Source organism: Camponotus vicinus, unplaced genomic scaffold (genome assembly GCF_025532165.1).
Source record: "Camponotus vicinus isolate PSW18456_S1 unplaced genomic scaffold, iyCamVici1.0 SCAF_13, whole genome shotgun sequence".
In the NCBI taxonomy this organism is placed as follows: Eukaryota; Metazoa; Arthropoda; class Insecta; order Hymenoptera; family Formicidae; genus Camponotus; species Camponotus vicinus.
The window spans coordinates 13,971,276-13,989,168 of record NW_028141949.1 but is presented as its reverse complement, the minus strand read 5'-3'; the positions used below and the strand labels follow the sequence as shown (position 1 = coordinate 13,989,168).

General features: G+C 27.2%; 1 protein-coding gene across 12 annotated transcripts in view; it reads left to right on the top strand.

Moving 5' to 3' along the window:
• Positions 1-5,025: 5,025 nt before the first annotated feature.
• Positions 5,026-17,893, top strand: part of Camkii (Calcium/calmodulin-dependent protein kinase II) — a 107,209-nt gene continuing 94,341 nt past the window's right edge. For 6 of the 12 annotated variants that reach the window (XM_083086592.1, XM_083086588.1, XM_083086587.1 and 3 more), the window contains exon 1: positions 5,027-5,759. In XM_083086592.1, the coding sequence (XP_082942718.1) occupies positions 5,695-5,759 (65 nt within the window). In that variant the 5' untranslated portion in view covers positions 5,027-5,694. Of the gene's footprint in view, positions 5,760-17,893 lie in introns of all 12 variants that reach the window. The other 6 variants (XM_083086591.1, XM_083086586.1, XM_083086585.1 and 3 more) reach the window with 3 other exon arrangements.

The following is a 17,893-nucleotide window of genomic DNA, read 5'->3' as shown; positions in this document are numbered from 1 at the left end:
TTGGTTGATCATTTTAATTAATCTCTCGTTATTTATTGTGAAAATTACAAAACAGTAAAGGACTTTTCTATTAAAGCGTTTAACTTACTCTATCTGCACACGATGATATGGTTATTATGTAGTATGTCAGCGGCAAATATCGTAACGAGAAGAAAAGGGAAACACACGACCAAACTTTTCGTTGCCATGTGACTCGCTGCTGACATACTTAAAGCATATATCCTACAATCTAGACATGCAAAACGCATGTTTATTCGCTAGTTCCTTTTAAGTCAATAATTGTTGCAAAAATTGCAAATTGGTAAAGGACTTTTCTGTTTAGTTTACTCCCTCACATGAGCGTTGGTTCAACTTTTTATCAAACTACATATAAATCCTATATACATATAAATACATATTAATGCATGATAAATAAATACGAATTTGGCAAAACATTTTTATATGACGTGATTTTCAATTTTATACATTCAAGACAACCATGATACACTGAAAGAATTGTTATCTTGTTTAATCTTTGAATGATAATCATTGCATTATACGCAAATATGTAATTAAGTTAATGTATTTTTCAAAATGTATCACATGCTAAAATTAATTAAAATATATATACAATTAAAATTTAATTTAATTTTGTGCAATAAATTTTTTTTCAGAATTTTCCCAAAACAACTAACCATAAATTTTACAATTTCAAAATTCTGCAATTTTTTTAAAGGTAATAAAAGGTAGATAAGACATTGATTAAAGAAAAATTAGATTATTAGAATCATAGAAAAAATTATTATTTATAGAGACAAAATGAACAAGACGAATCGAATATGTATACATGAACTACTTAGTTTTATGAGTATCTTACATTATAAAATCTCAGAAACGGTTATCATTTTTCTTTTCCTTTTCCATTTTTTGGTGTTTTATTTTATATATTTAATTAATTAATTTGTCTTTACTTAAATTTTATTATTTACCTTTATTTTTTGTTTATTCAGTCATTTAGTTTCTCATTAATTATAAATAGAAAAACGAAAATATGAGAAGATTCCAGTATTAGTCATACGCGAAGCAGCGCCTTATGAAATATTCATCAATCTCAATGCTCGAATCGCTGAACTACGACTGCTTAATATTAACGATGGCTAAAATATTATATTATGGGAAGGGAAATCTTTAACTGCTTATAATTCAGTTTTTAAGGCCCATGCAGAAAAACGGTTTTACGGCTTGGTTAGATAGTATCTTCTGTCATTGTTGCAAACATTTTTACACAATTTCGGTTATAAAAATAACAATTTCATAAATACCTATTATTATTATATAGAAGAGTCATAGGTATGAAAAGATGGAACTAGATATCTATTATTGATAGAGAAATACGAATGAAAAAAATTGATCAATAGAACAGAAAGCAAGTAAAATCTAGAGAGATAAATAAGAAAATAGAATAGCTTCAGATAAACATTAAGTTAGCAGGAAATGAGGGGAATTATTCTGAATTCCATAGAGTAACTTGAGAAGGACTCCGAAGATGAATCTGAAGTCTTCGAAAATCAATTAACGTTTTGTCTGACTTACGTACAACATTGGCATCTCCGCATCTAAATTATCTCTAAGATCGATCACATAAAAAACCGGGGATAGAGTTGCTAGTACAATTGTGCTACAAGCTAATTATTTTATTTATTATGCTTCATATTGCATAAACTTACATATAAATATTTTTGGTACACTATCATAGTATATCACGGTACATTTAAGTAGTATCTTTACGATTTATAACTAATTTTCAATTTGGAATTAAAAATAAAAACATATTTAAAGATTGCGACGCAAGAAAAGACACTTCCACATTTATTTTATCATACCATACCATACTTCTATAATTACATTTTCACTTTGATACTTCTTATTATATTGAAGGTATTCTTTAATAATTCTAATTTATTCAGGCTTCCTTGTATATTCATAAAACTTTCTTTCTCTCTTCCTCTCTTTCCCCCCCCTTCCTCTCTCTTTCTCTTCTCTCTCTTTACATTTCATATCATAATTCATTTATTAAAAGTTTCAATTTTTTCTAATTTCATTTTCAAGCGGTTTCGTTCGTTATTCAATATATTATTCACGATTAAAAAGATTTCTTCTACATAACTATTGTTCAATGATATCGATAAAATACATTGTATTATTTTAAGTAACTCAATTAAATTATTATTTTTATCATTTACAAAGATTTTTTTCCATATCTCATGCAGTGTATTATTAACATCATTTATAGAAAATAATAGGTTCTCTATAACGTATTATTTCATGGTATAATTTATCTTGATTAATAATCATATTTAAACAAGTTATCGCATTGAAAACATTTTTATTTTCAATATTTAAAATTATTTTTTAAATTGAGAACTTTTAATTTTTCATAAGTCAATATGTCATAGTTATATTATTTTCCAAGGTAATTTAACTTTTTTCGGTAAACGTATAATGTTTCATTAACAAATAAGTCTTATTTGTTATGCATTTAGTAGTGCAGAATTTAAGATAGATCCAAAAAAATTTATCTTTTACTCGAATTTTTCTTTTAACGATCTCATTATTCTATTTAATTCAATACATATTAAATTGTTACTTTCAATTGATAGTAATTTTGTTATTAGATTCATAAATGATGTATAAAATATAAATACAATTCTGGGTATGAAATAGATTGCAGAGTATACTCTATTTCATGTTCTTTTCTACTGATCAAACTAGTTTATAATAATCTTCTTTGCCTAATTTAAAATATACTTTTTTATCAACAAGTTAGGAAGAAAACAGTCGTTCAATAGTTTGGGAAAATGATAATCATTTTATTTGGGAATATTTTAAAACTTTTTCATATTCTAATTCCACAAAAAAATATAATTTTAATTCTTCTATTTCTTTAGAACTGTTGCTAAATTCTGCAATTAAATTTTCTATATCATATAATAAGACTTTTATTGCATGTCTTCCTGAATTATATAAAATATGACAATAACAATTACCTTTAATTAAATTATTATTTACAATTAACTTTAAATTTTGATATAAAAATATTTTTTGATATAAAAATATTTTTTTCATAATTAACACAAGTATTATCGGCTCCATATGATACTAAGTTTTTTATATCCAATTATTCTTTCAACAGATAATTTTATTTTTTAGATATTGCCATTTTCATTAGTACATCTTCATAAAAATCTATAATTTTATATTATCCTTTATATCCTTTTTTTCTTGTGGAAATAATGAATTGCCAAGCGAAAAGAATTTTTTATTTCCTTTATTATTCGCATCTATTGAGATAAAAATGACAAATTTTACATTTCCTCCAACAACAGTTTAATAGATTTAGAGTAAAGCATATTTTCTACAATATATTGCACTTTCGTTCTTTCAAAAGAAATTTTCATTCAGTTGAACGTACAGTCAAATCCTTAAAAATTTCATTACTTAATTTTATTTCGTATTTAATATTTAAATAACTATAATGATAATTAAGCTCGATTAAACCAATTATCTTAAAATCTTTTGTTAGATATTTCTCAATTTTTTCTTTTTTAGTTCAGGAGAAGCCATTGCTTTTTATTTATTAATTTTATAAATATATTTAATCTGTTTAAAATAAATAACATTTTTAGTATACAATCAAACAAAATTTTATTTTAAAATTTTACTTAAAAAATATAGAATTAAAATTACATGTGGCTGTTACCAACTTAGATATTATTCATATATGTAGATAAATTTTTAGATAGACTTTACATAGTTTTATAAATGGATTTTTAGCACATATATTTAGTTGATTAAAAATTACATAAGAAAATTCTTCTTTAGCTCTTTAAAATTAATTTTAACAAATAGAATAAAATATTTTTCCTTATTTTGAATAATATCTAACTATCTTTTGAATAATATCTAAGTATCTAACTTGATAATTAATTTTTCGATATACGTAATAATTAATTTTTAAAACTTAATTACTTAGAAATCTATTTTCTATAAAAATATATATAATTTATTTACCATAATTATATTTATTACTTGGAATGATGGAGATTTATGAAATAATATAAATATAATATATATAATAATATAAAAATCTACGCGAAACGATGTCAAAATCAATGCTAAATGTCAAGTTTATCAAAACATAAAATTGATTAAAAGTTCAAAAATATGCATATATGCATATGTTATTATTTTTTTAAATAAAACAGTGCATTAATAAAAAACAATTAATATATGTAAAAAAGCTATCGACTATACAAGCGTAAAAATAATACAAACTTTTTAAGTTAAATAAAGAAATAGATATTATTGATAATAAATAAATAGATGTTATTTATTCAAATTTTAAAATAATTTTAAAAGAAATAATTCAATAATAAAACAATATAAATAATTATAAAAATAAAAAAAGGATAGTATGTGAAAGACATAAAATTACCAAAGAACTTTCTCACGTTATCTCGAATAAAGTAAAAAATGAAATACTTTAATGGTCCAGAGATTTTCCCTTTCAATATTTGGAAATTTTCTTTTTTGCCCGGAGACTCGGGACTAAAAATTAAAAAATTAAAAAAATGTTTCAAAGTTTTAATAAAACAAGAAGTAAAACCAAAATATAAGTTTTTGCATATAATATTCATTAGAATTCATGTATATATCTTTCTCTAAACGCATGTAACTTTTCATTAGAAAAGTAAACGCAAACGGGGATGATTTTTATTGGGATTTTTATTGGGATTAGGAGCACGCTTTCTCATAATCATCATCGTCAGCACTGCTTGCATTCATTTCTTCAGCTCGCATTACTCAATGTCGTATGAACCTAAGTGATCACTCTATCGAAACTGGCTGCACTTCTGTGCTCTTCTTTGTAAACACGAAGCACAGTCAATGATTCGTCCACCCATCCGTCCATCCACCATTTTGATTTATCTGCCCCTTCTCTCCATCTTCCCTCCATCAATCCGGCTACAATCACTACGCAAATCAGTTGACGGTCTGCTAGCGAACAGTACAGACGTGTTGTTGTGGTAGGATTTTGTGCAAAAAACGAAGCAATAATCGCTTGATATCACGGACTGCCGACAGTCTGCCTTTCGTGCATCGTCCTTGATATTCGTTGTTTGTCATTCGTTGTCTGTCGATACTGCGGTAACGCGTACGTCCACCGCTGCCGCAGACAAAGACGCCTCTGTCCTCCCGTCCTTTTCTGCTCGAACCATTCCGCTGCCTCTTCACCTCGCCTCACCTCTTGTCGTCGTCGCCACCGGCATCGCCACCGCCGCCGCCGCTGCCGCTGCCGCTGCCGCTGCTGCTGCTGCTGCCTCTGTCGCTGTCGCTGTCGCCGCCGTCGCCGCTGCCGTCGCCGCCGCAGCCGCAGCCGCTGTCGCTGTCGCTGCTGCTGCCGCTGCCGCCACCGCCGCCGCCGCCGCCGCCGCCGCCGCCGCCGCCGCCGCTGCCGCCGCTGCCGCCGTCGTCGTCGCCGCCGCCGTCCCGGTGTCCAAGCAGCGCCGCGGCGGTTCCCCTCTATTGATCGAATTTGACCTGCGAAGTTTCCCCTAGCGCGTGTGTGCAGTATAGTGGCAGCCGATAGTGGCTCTCTTGCGTTTACGTTTTTGAGTCCGGTGATACGGTTAAATAATCGCGAATAGCCTCGGTATGGCCGTGCCAGCGGCTTGTACGCGATTTAGTGACAACTACGATTTGAAGGAGGAACTTGGCAAGTGAGTACAACAATTTTTGCACTTATTCGCGTGTCGGAGCAAGTAAGTGAAGTACTCTTACTCCGCGTTTTACGGCACCGTTCGCTCGCTTACGCATGCCTGTATATTCTCTCCGTCTTCGCTTCTGAGGCGCCTCATCGTCCGATTAATTTCTCTCCCCTATTTAACTAATAAATAATTATCTCTCCGCAGCAAGGGAAAGATAGGGCTTTGCGATTCGTCCATACTGGCGTCTGCGATCGAAACATTTTCTTTTTTACTGGATAATGGCGTGCTCGCATATTTCCTGCACCTGCAGCATAAATCATGTATAAAAGCTCTTGCGACTGGCGCGATTGTCATATTTTTTGTGAATTATATTCGTAGCAGATGATGTTGTGTGATCGGCCATAATGGTGTCCTGCATATGCGGAGTCTTTTTTCCGCTTTTCTTCCCTTCTCCCTCTAACCATTATATTTTCTCGTTCATTCTCTTATTTTTATTTCCCTTTGTCTTCTCTCCTCGTTTGTTACGCGCGTTTTGTCTAGCTCTCATATATATATTCGTGCGAATATACATACGAGAGTCCCTCTCTGCTTTTTCCATCTTTCTCTCTTGTATATGAAAGACACTCCGTTGCATTTTGTCTATATTTAAGCACTACGGGCCGTCTGTCGTGTGGCTCAGTCTCTATATATAAAGCGTCAGGGCGTCTGTTATTTTCCGCCGCCTTTTCGCGACGCACGTTGGCTTTGCGTTATAGAATAGACAGCAGACATTAACATCATATGGATTTGTTACCGAATCGATATTATATCGTCACGCTGCCTTTTACCATCGTGTTCCCACCCTCTTTACGTTCTCTTTCCATCCCCTCGCCATTTTCGTATTTATACGTTTTCCGTCTTTCTCGTTCTTTCCTCTTTTACTTCGTCTATTAATGTATCTTTTCGCTATGCTCGTTTCATTATCTTCATTCTCCTTTTCCCCCTCATCTGCCATTGCTCTTTCTTCTCTTCTCGTCGTAACATGAACGACCGCAGGTGGTTGCAGTCTTGCATACTATTATTCTTAAATGTTACTAGATCTTTTTCTCCACTGCTATTTTATTGCGCTTCTACCATTATATATAAACCATTGATTAAAAAGGTTTACATTATTTGTAGAATGCGTAATAAATTACCATATAAATTAATTATATTTATATTAAATTAATAATAAAAATTATATGTAATTATATGTAATTAATGACAGGTATGATATATATACATTTTTTTCAATATATATGTAATTAATGTTATTATTAAAAAATATCCTTTATCGTTTTCTAACATATATTGCATTTTGATTGTAATTGTTTGTATAAATCTGATAAAAAATAATATGTTTTATAATAATTTATCTACCTAAACTTTTTTTCCTTTATAACTTTTGACCATTGAAGTTGTTTCTACATTCATTTCACGTAAGGATGACAAGGTAGAAGTAACGAGTCTTTAAAAAATCGATACTCAGATGCATACTGATAATATCTCTGCAGTTTGTACCCAGTTTACGCTTTCTAGAGAATTGAATGGATACTTGACAGGTAATTTTTTTTATAAAACTTGTATTTATAATTTATATTCAAGATCATCTTAAATACAATTTTAAGACACATTGACTGAATGAAATTTTATATATATATATAAAATCATACTTCAATTAAAATTACTTTAAATATGAAAGGGGCTATGTGCACATATTGATCTAATCGTTTTAGGAAAAAATGTGTGTCGATATTCGCAAATATTCTCATATTTTATACTTATTGTTAGCTTATACTTTTTTTGCAAGAGAGCGAGTAGCCATTTTAGTCTTACTTTATTGCATTAGTCCTTTCATCTTTATTACTTTTTGTGTACAGTAAGAATTATTTTAACACAATTATTTTAAATTTTCTTTTATGCGATAGTGGATGAAGTAAATCATAAAAACAGATTCAAAAATTTGAATTATTGTAAAATCGGAGTAATACTTTTGAATTAGTATCTTCAAAAACAAGTGAAAATTTTTATCAACAGAAGCTTAAATTTTTAAAATTTCATACATCCTAGGTTTTAATATCCATGGTGTTCTCAAATTACATTATATTACGTTATTATATTATATATAGAAATATTCTATACATATAAAAAAATCTTTTTTTCTGATGTGTAAACGCAACGCTATAGTAACAGTTTATGATACATTTGCATCAACTCTAGTCTACCTTCAAATTTTTTCTATAACATGTATTAAAAAATTACTTATTTTTTCAATATAACATTTTTTATATATGTATACTAATAAAAGAGTAATAGCATTAATTAAAAATTTTGAAAATAACTTTATTGTTAATAATGCAAAAAGATTTGACGTGTATGCAGTGATTTTTATATATATTTGTATTGTAATTAATAAAAACAAAATAATTGATATATTAATAATAATAAAATTATGGATTGTTGATAATAAAATATGTTATCAACAATCAATAATTTTTTTTATCATCCAAACGTTTTAGGAAAAATTTTCGTTTTTCACTTAAAAAAGAATCGAAAGGAAAGAAATTTGGGATTAAAAGAAAAAATTTTAAGTTCCAACTACGTATCATTAATCAACCTCAATGAAATAGATACCAGCAGTTCTTTATAAATTTCTAAAATTTATGCTGTGCGTTTACGTAACATTTTGTGCTATAAAGAAAGAAAGAAAATAATTGCATATTTTATTGCATTCTTCACATTTTATTTTTTTATATTTGTATGATAAAAATAATTATTAGATAAACGTTAATTTAGTAAAAAAATTACACATAGCTATTCTTCAAAAATATTTTAGATAATTATATTTCAGCTTTATACATTTTCTTAAAATATTGAAAATATATAACTATTATATTATTTTTTTATTTTGCATAATTACTTTAATAATTTGGAATTCTTTTAATTAGAAAATATAGATTGTGCAATATTTTTATATCGTATACATTTAACAAACAAAATAATAAAAAACACAATGAATTTATTGAAGAATTGAATGTTTTATTAAACAAGCCATTTAACAATTACTAATCTTCCTTCCCTTCTTTCTCTCTCACGTTTATTTTATATATATATATATATATATATATATATATATATATATATATTCGTAAATTCATCGTGTCTATCTGCATTTCAATAAAATATTACAAACTATTGATTCGCAAAATATACTGGCGAATAATATAAAATTTTGTAATTAAGAAAAAGATATGGCTTCTATCTGATAGCTATTAATATAAAAATTCAATATTAATGTGCATGATGCAAATTACTAATCTACCAAAATACTAAAGCCAACAAAACAAATTGTATTAAAATGCTGTCTTGAGAATTAATTAATAATTAAAGAAAATTAATAATTAATAAGTTGTAAATAAATATAATATTGTAAAGAAACTTTATTTTCGTAAGAAAAACATAAATGTATATAAAAAAGTAACAAACATATAAATTTATCTACAAAACTAAACAATATATGCATATATGTATTTTTTTGTCAATATATTATGTAATTGGTAACCTGTAATAGGTAACCTTGACACGTTATTAAAATCATAACCCTGAATAATTTAATAGTTCTAGCTGTCGCTTCTCAGTGAACTCAATTATGTTATGTAACCACGATAAAAATGAATATAATACACACATATATTACATAAAAATTTATGTATCTCTAAGTTACTAGTTTTTTTTTTGTTAATTCTTACTCATTAATATAATATGTAATATATATGTAGTTATATTTTAGTTATATTCTGTATATAACATATATAATAATTTAATGTAATTGAAAAAAACAATTAAATAATTATATTGAAATAGTTTATCTAATTCATTAGAAATAATTTAAGTTATATAAGAATAGGACTTCTATTTTATATTTCAAATTGGAAATAAATGAACAATTTTTTAAATATTATTTCGAAATTTAAATGATCAGTTTAATATTCTGAATATTCTGAAGTTTAATATTCTGCTCTTCTCTCTCTCTCTCTCTCTCTCATTGGGATTATATCAGAAATTAAGTTGATAGAATTAGAACTACACTTTTCATCTTACTAGTTGAATTTGCAAATTTTATTTTCGTTGATGACAAATATTTGAATAAATAGAGACTCTAATCAGAGTCTAGACTGCTCGGACGAAAGTGGCAACTGAATTTATTACCATTATTAATATTTTCCAAATGAAATTAATTTTGTATTTACTACGTTCATTTATTAATTCATATAAGCTTTCAGAGTTCATATATAAAAATATTTCCTTTACGATTTTCGTAAATTTATATAATTGTAAAATTATTTTATATAATTAATAAAAATCTTTTTTATATGTAAAATTTCTTTAATATATATTTCTTAAAAATTTGTTTAGTTTATTTAATTGAACAAGGAAAAAACATATTTATCTTTTTAATAAATTTTAAATTTAAATATTTTTGATATTTATTATTAAATATCTTGTTCAATCTTTTCTTTCTATTAATATTTTTATTACTATTCAAGAAAGTTATTAAAAATTATTTACCAGCACGACTAGACATAATCTGCGAAAGATTGAGAGACTAACTCTTTTATTTGACTAGTTCTCAAAATTTTTCACAAATACACTGAATCAAAAGTATGAAGTTATAATCAATTAATGCGAACACTTGCTCCCGAAAAGCGTAAATGACAAGAAATCAGCTACTTTATAGTTTGTGAGATCACCTCAAATTAATTTTCACATGTAAGATTCGCTCCATTATTCTCAGATTGCTCGATTTAGTATCGATTATCTCGATCTTCACATTTATTTGTATCGAATTTTTATATTGGAACCAATCAGATCTTCTAATTTCTAAGCTAAGACACTTTGAAACATTTTTATTCTTGATTATATTCACTTTTTCTTACTATATGTTATTTATGTCTCTTTATTGATATTTTTTGTTTGTGTACGCTGCCTTCTTCGAGCAAAGGAAAGCTTAATTTTACTGTTTTACTTTATTGTAAAGTATAGAAGGACACATGTATATTTTATAGTAAAATAAAACAGTAACATACATCGTTTTCTGCTTAAGTTAGAAGTTTTATTTTCTTTACGTGTGTGATTTGCAGATGAAGTGTTGCAAACTTATATGAAATTATGCAATTATAATATTGAAAACATACTAACATTTTGAACATGACATGTCAAAGTTAAAGTTATCAAAGTTGATGATCAAATGATTTATATACATTACACTTAAAATATGTTATTTTTAAGTTTAAAGAGTAGAAAATTTTGAAGTATTTTGATATATTTCAGAAATTAGGAAAGTCCACAAGGTGATTCAAAGTGCATATGACTTAGGACTCTGTCATCACTATAATATATGTTAAGATCAAAGTGATCAATGAGATGTAACTTTTTGTAAAATTTTATCATTTTTTCCTTAGCATTGATTTACATACTTATTGATAAACTGTTTATGATGAAATCGGATTTTTATATCTCTTTATTCTTTATATTTTATTTTTATTTTTTACTTACTTTACGTACTTCTTCTTTCCCCTTCTTTTCTCTCTCAATTCTAAGAAAAAATAATTGCTTATTTAAGCGCGCAACGTTTACAGCTCAACAGATTAATCGATATAATAATGCAATTTCATGAACTGAAAATTAAAAATATAATATATAACGTAATTATATAAATAATCGAAAAGTATGTATAGTAGATGCAAGACAATCATCGTTTATCACGTATTTAAAGGACATAATATAAAGAAGATGATATTTATCGACGGTTATTATATGTCTGGTATCGTAAGCTTATACAATGACATGTTTAAATTAGTTTGTTTAGAGGCAATTTTCAGTCTTGTTTGTCGTCGAATCATTTCGATATCCTAGCTTTACCTTCACATTTCACAAATACTATTATTTCTGAGACTTCAAATGAAAGATAAATTTCTTCTCGGAAGATAATTGCGAAAAAGTATTTATATCGAGGTTCTTTTAATCTTTTGATTGCGGAATATCCATTTACTATTTTAGAGTCGATATTATACAACGAATGATTCACACTTTTGCGTTTCTTATTTGTATCTATCGTTATCGAAAAGTTTATTGATTATGAATATTAACATGATCAATGTGAAATACAATAATTTTCTGGAGGTCCCAAATAAAACATTATTCTACCAATTACTACTAAGTAAGTCATGCAAAAATGATGTACATAGGCGAGAGATGGTTTTGTTCTTCTCTTTGCAATTTCCATCTTGCAAACTTTTCAACATAACTTAAATCAATTTTTAGATTATATACTTCAACTAAATAGACTTCAACTAGTTATACTTCATCTAATCTGAAATTGAATTAAACTGGATTAGGAAATTTTTAGATTAAGAATGCAGAGCTCTTACTTTATATGTTGTTTCGTAAACGTATAATAATTTCATATTTTTAATAATTTGACAACGCAAACTACGATTACAAAAGTTTATTGCGAGAGGAAATATTAGCGACATAAATGAGAATCTTTACATTAGTGTTATGTTGCCGTCATAATGTTCTAGACCAAATGACAAACCATCAGTTGTTATCATATTGCTGATAGCTCAACGTACCAATATCGTTGATCGTTTGCGTTTGAAAATTTCGTTAACTGATTGCGTCTATAAGTACTCAGTAACGTTCTCTTTCAATGTTAAGAAACATACAACAAATATATAATAACACATGTAGTACAATTTGCTCAATGATTAATCACTCATGATTATCTAGGAATCTTTTGGGACTTCTAAAAGAAGTACAGTATTTTTGGAACTTCTAAAAAAATACTAAACTAATAATTTATTGATAAGTATTATTTTAATATAAATAACTATTATATTTTGATATAATATAAAAAATAACATAAAGTCATTATTTGATCCAATTATTCCAAAGTAATATTTAAAATAAATTTATATAACTTTATTTCTTTATAAACAAACTTTCTGTAATATTTAGATTATAGTAAAAGAAAAAGAGGTAAAATTGTAAAAGCCAAGGCGCAGTAATTGGAGTGCAAGAAAGAAGAGAAAAGAAACCTTCTTTTCTTTCTTTATTTATTAAATCATTATAAAATAAACATTAAATACGTTTCAGATCATTTTTGGCCCATCTTCAGAGCATAACTCTAATATTGTGATGTTAAAGAATATTACTATAATGAAAATAAATGGCTCTAAAAATTTAAATTAAATAAAAAACAATCAGAGGCAATAAGAGCCAACGCAGGTTTTATGCGCACGCATTATGTAATAACAAATAAAAAGAACAAATACACAATGTATATAATTTATTCTAACATCGTTCATTTAATAAATGCGGACGTTTCGGCCCTTTTTTGGCCATCTTCAACGCAAATAAAACCAGACAGATATGCAGATAATGTCAATCGTTAACACAATCAATAAACAAAACGGATCATGTCAGTATGTCGCAAGTAAAATTAAATTAAATCGCACATCTTGTCAAGACATACTGACATGATCCGTTTTGTTTATTGATTGCGTTAACGATTGACATTATCTGTATATCTGTCTGGTTTTATTTGCGTTGAAGATGACCAAAAAAAGGGTCGAAACGTCCGCGTTTATTAAATGAACGATGTTAGAATAAATTATATACATTGTGTATTTGTTCTTTTTATTTGTTATTACATAATGCGTGCGCATAAAACCTGCGTTGGCTCTTATTGCCTCTGACTGTTTTTTATTTAATTTATAGAATATTATTATATAATAATGCATAAAATTATATTAAGCATTTTGCAATCGACATGCACAAAGTCAAATAGAGAAACTACAATGCAGCATCATGCAGTAATCTGGCAAGCACATTCCTTCGATCATTCTAATCATTATACGGCATTGCCAATTCATACTCCAATACCCATGATAAGCTCCAATACCCATTCGTCCGAGTAAAAAGTAGGGATGCAGAGAGTTATTAAACGGAAATCAAATTCAAGAGATAGTCTCTGAAGAAACAATTCACCAGAATCCGCGCTGACTCTGCACAATTAATTGGTAATAGTATGGGATGCCATTATGTATATGTGCATCCTATGGTGACTTGAGACGTAATGATAAATCGATAAACTTGTTCTCAACTGCTGAATTGTAAAAACAAACGAGGGTAAACGCGACAGACTTAAATTTTCGGTGATCTATTATCATAAATGTTTGGTGCAAGGCTTTCATACCATTCTGTAGATTAAAATTATTTTGAATGTTAATAAAAAGCACCTCGAAGTTCAGTCTTTTGCCGAGTGAAAATTTCTTGGCTAAAATATCTCATATTTATCCCAATTAAATTTATGGTTAAATTTCAATCTGTGATTCGTTATAACCGAAAGTTGTGAGGTATTTCGATGAAAATGGTTTCGGTGTTCCTTGCAGATTTTATATACTAAATTGTGTTACGTAAATATATCACGAAATTTATTGAGGTCGGCATAAGATAAGTGTTAAGATCGTGAAGAACTCATTTAAATTAATCTGAAAAGATTAATATGTAAGATATTGTAAAATATGAAGAGGATTTTTCCCCGCCTTTGACAGCTTTTATTGGTCATTAATTTTAATTGATTTTGTTTGATAAATAACGTCATTCTCGTATCACATTAAAAATATAAGACAAAAGATTATTGTCATCCTTCCCAAAAAGGTGTTGATTATTAATTCAACGTTTTTTTGATGAAATCTCGAATGAACAAAATAAAAACGATCCACTAATTCAATAATTATTCCTCTTGATGACTTGATTTATAATTTATATCCCTGAAAAGGTGAGTTTATGATATTAATCGAATTCTATTAAATTATTTTTTACGACCATATCTTAATATAAAGAAAATTAAGTTTATTGGCCACTCTTTTCTTCATTGTAAACTGAAGTTTTGGGTGAAAAAAGATGAAGACTTCTTTGTGTGTATCATTAGATATTTTTTTATATATTGACTATTTGCATTTATTACTATCGATGAAGAATAGCTCTGTTTAAATTTCCGCTATCACGTTTTTTCCTAATTTGCATGATTGTATGTGATCATTAACATTGTGAAAATTTTGGATAATATAAAAAATCAATTATATAAAAATCTCTCCTGAAATTTGAAAAGAATAATTTCGAAAAACTCCCCATATGCACATGGAAAGAATTTCAAAAATATTATCAATTGGGAATATTGAGCGATTGTTATTTATAATACTATCAGAAATAATACCGAAAGATTAAATTATATCGAAAGATTAAATAGAATATTGATTCTATTGTTGACAAAACTGTCTATTTTAAAGCTTGACAAATCATATAAATATGCAAACGTTATAAATATTTAACATGCAAAAATGTTTAAATCCGATGCTGTATTAGAATGATATCTGCTTACTTCTTATTTGGTATTCATTCGCACATTCGCGACAACTTTGGTAAAAAATTTCCTGAAAAGAGAAATAGCAAATAATTTTATTTTAATATGATTGAGATTAATTATGGAATCAAGCAAAGGAAAATCTCTTGAAAGTGAAATTTAATATCTTGAAAATGGTGAAATTTAATATCTCGAAAATGGTGCGCCATAATAATATGAGACTTGCCCTATTAATTAAGACTCCAAGAGATAATTTATTGCATAATGATTATTTTCAAAAATTACTTCTTGGAGGTTAAATATAATACCTTTCAAATAACAATGCGTCGTAAGAATACAAGATCTGTGTTTTTAGTTAAGATTCTTAAAGAGACTAATTTTGTAATCGATTTTAATAATCGTATATTAAAATTTTTTGAAAATTACTCTTTGTAATCTAACTTTTGAATGAAAGATAAAATATTTTTATTTATGACAATATATCCTCTATAATATGTTTATAATGAATGTGTATGTATATCATATATATATATATATATATATATATATATATATATTATAATATATTTATATATAATAATATATAGCTATTAAATAATATTTAATTCGCTATAATCACAAGTTTGTGCAAACGAATCACGTAATATCCATCATTAGCTAGAGAAAACTAATTGTAAATATTGATTTACAACTCTTATTTGATATTTAATTTTTCTACTCTTAGAAAATTATTGCTTTATCTTGAGTACACAAATATTATAAAAAAATTTATTGATTGTTACGTGTCAAACGATAAAACTATTAATATAATAATAATACGTCAATTAGCAGGCTATCAATATCTTGAAAAAATTCAGCAAAAATGATGTTAGTTTATCATACTTAGTTTATCATCTTATTAATAATATAAATAATATATAAAGAATGTAAATAGTGTATAATCGAGCATCAATTAAATATAACTTTATGATGTAAAATATATAATTATACAAACACAAAAAGTTAAATTATATATATTCCTCTAATTGCCCAAAAATTTAAAAAAATTATTACAAGAATTAATATAATATAGTTTTTTATGTTGGAACAACGTTGAAAAAATATGTATATGAATTTATATTTTGTTCTATTTATCTGAAAACTATAATTCATCCCGCTTTAAACTCATATAATTTATATAATCAAAATATAGTAAAGTATTTTGGAAAAAAGGTTTGGACGGCGAACAAAAAAAGGTTCTGTATCACAGGCATCGAATAAAATGCATTTCTGTTTGTCATCGAATTTCGCGATGCTTTTATTGGATTGACGCAATATCGTCATCTCGATGTCAATCAGCTCAGAAATTCATCGCGTCGGATGTCAAAGGTAGCTCGTAAAATATTCCGAGCAATCGGAATATCGTTGGATCATAGAGCAGAAATGACTTTATCAATATGCCTGGAAATGCTTAAAATTAATAATATATATTAGTATCATGTAATTATAAAATTAAATCTATAATTCTCACTCTTGGAATGTTTAAGTTAAATGGATTTAAAAAATTAATTATTAATCTCGAAACATTTAAATTATGCAATGATAAAAATTATACGAAAATAATTTTTTACAAAGGATAATTTTTTAAAAGTTAGTATACAATTTCAATAAAATTTTTGATTCTATAAGTCTTTATAAGTTATCAAAATTAAAGTGAAATAATTTACAAATTTTTTTGTTGATAAATTGCATTTCTAGATAAATTGCGTCTCTCTCACACAGAGAAACTGACACGGAGGCTGTAAACTTCATTTTTTTGCCGTAATTTTATTTCTTTCTGACACCATAGAAGACGAGAACGATATAGTGCAGCTGAATATCATGAAACTCTATGCAAAAATATTGCAAGCCATCGCCATTTTCTATTATTGTATGCACTATATTCGTCGACTGGTTGGCATTAAATAATGCAGCTCAAAAATAACAATAAAAATGAATAGTTAAATATTATATTCATCATTTTAGATGAAAATATATTTTCACAAAAGCGAATATTCTCAACGAATATGTAATACTAACAAGAAAGACGAGATAGATAATAAAATATGATAAATTAACAAATGTTAAAAAAAGTTATACAAAGAACAACATAATAATATTTGCCTCTTTAAAATAGGCACAATTTTATATAGTATTCTTTTCCAATTTTAATAATATCCTTTTATAATTTTTATTTTATTTTAGCAAATAACCCAAAAGTCATAGAATATATTTTCTAATGAATATTTCTATATATACATGTATGGAAGTATTCATTAATCATTTATTAATGTGTTCTAAATGAGAAGTTCGCATGCCAAGAGAAATAAGTCCAAAAAATAAAAGTTTGAAAAATACAGACTTTTGCGTTTGCTTTTATTATAAGTACATATAAATGATTACACTATGCAGGATTGATTTTAGAAACAGATGATTTTAGTGTGATTATATTAGTTAATGATAGATCGCATTGTTTGCACCTCAAATCTATTAATAATTCGAAATCGAATTTGAGTGGACTCGTACCACTTGGCATTTGGACCACTCATATACATAGAGTATAATAATCGCTTCACCTATCATGTATAGCTAGAACCGGTTAAATCGAGTAAGTTTATCATTTTGTGATCTTCCTGATTAATGAGAATTAAAAAAGATCAATCAATTCGAGTGGTCGCTA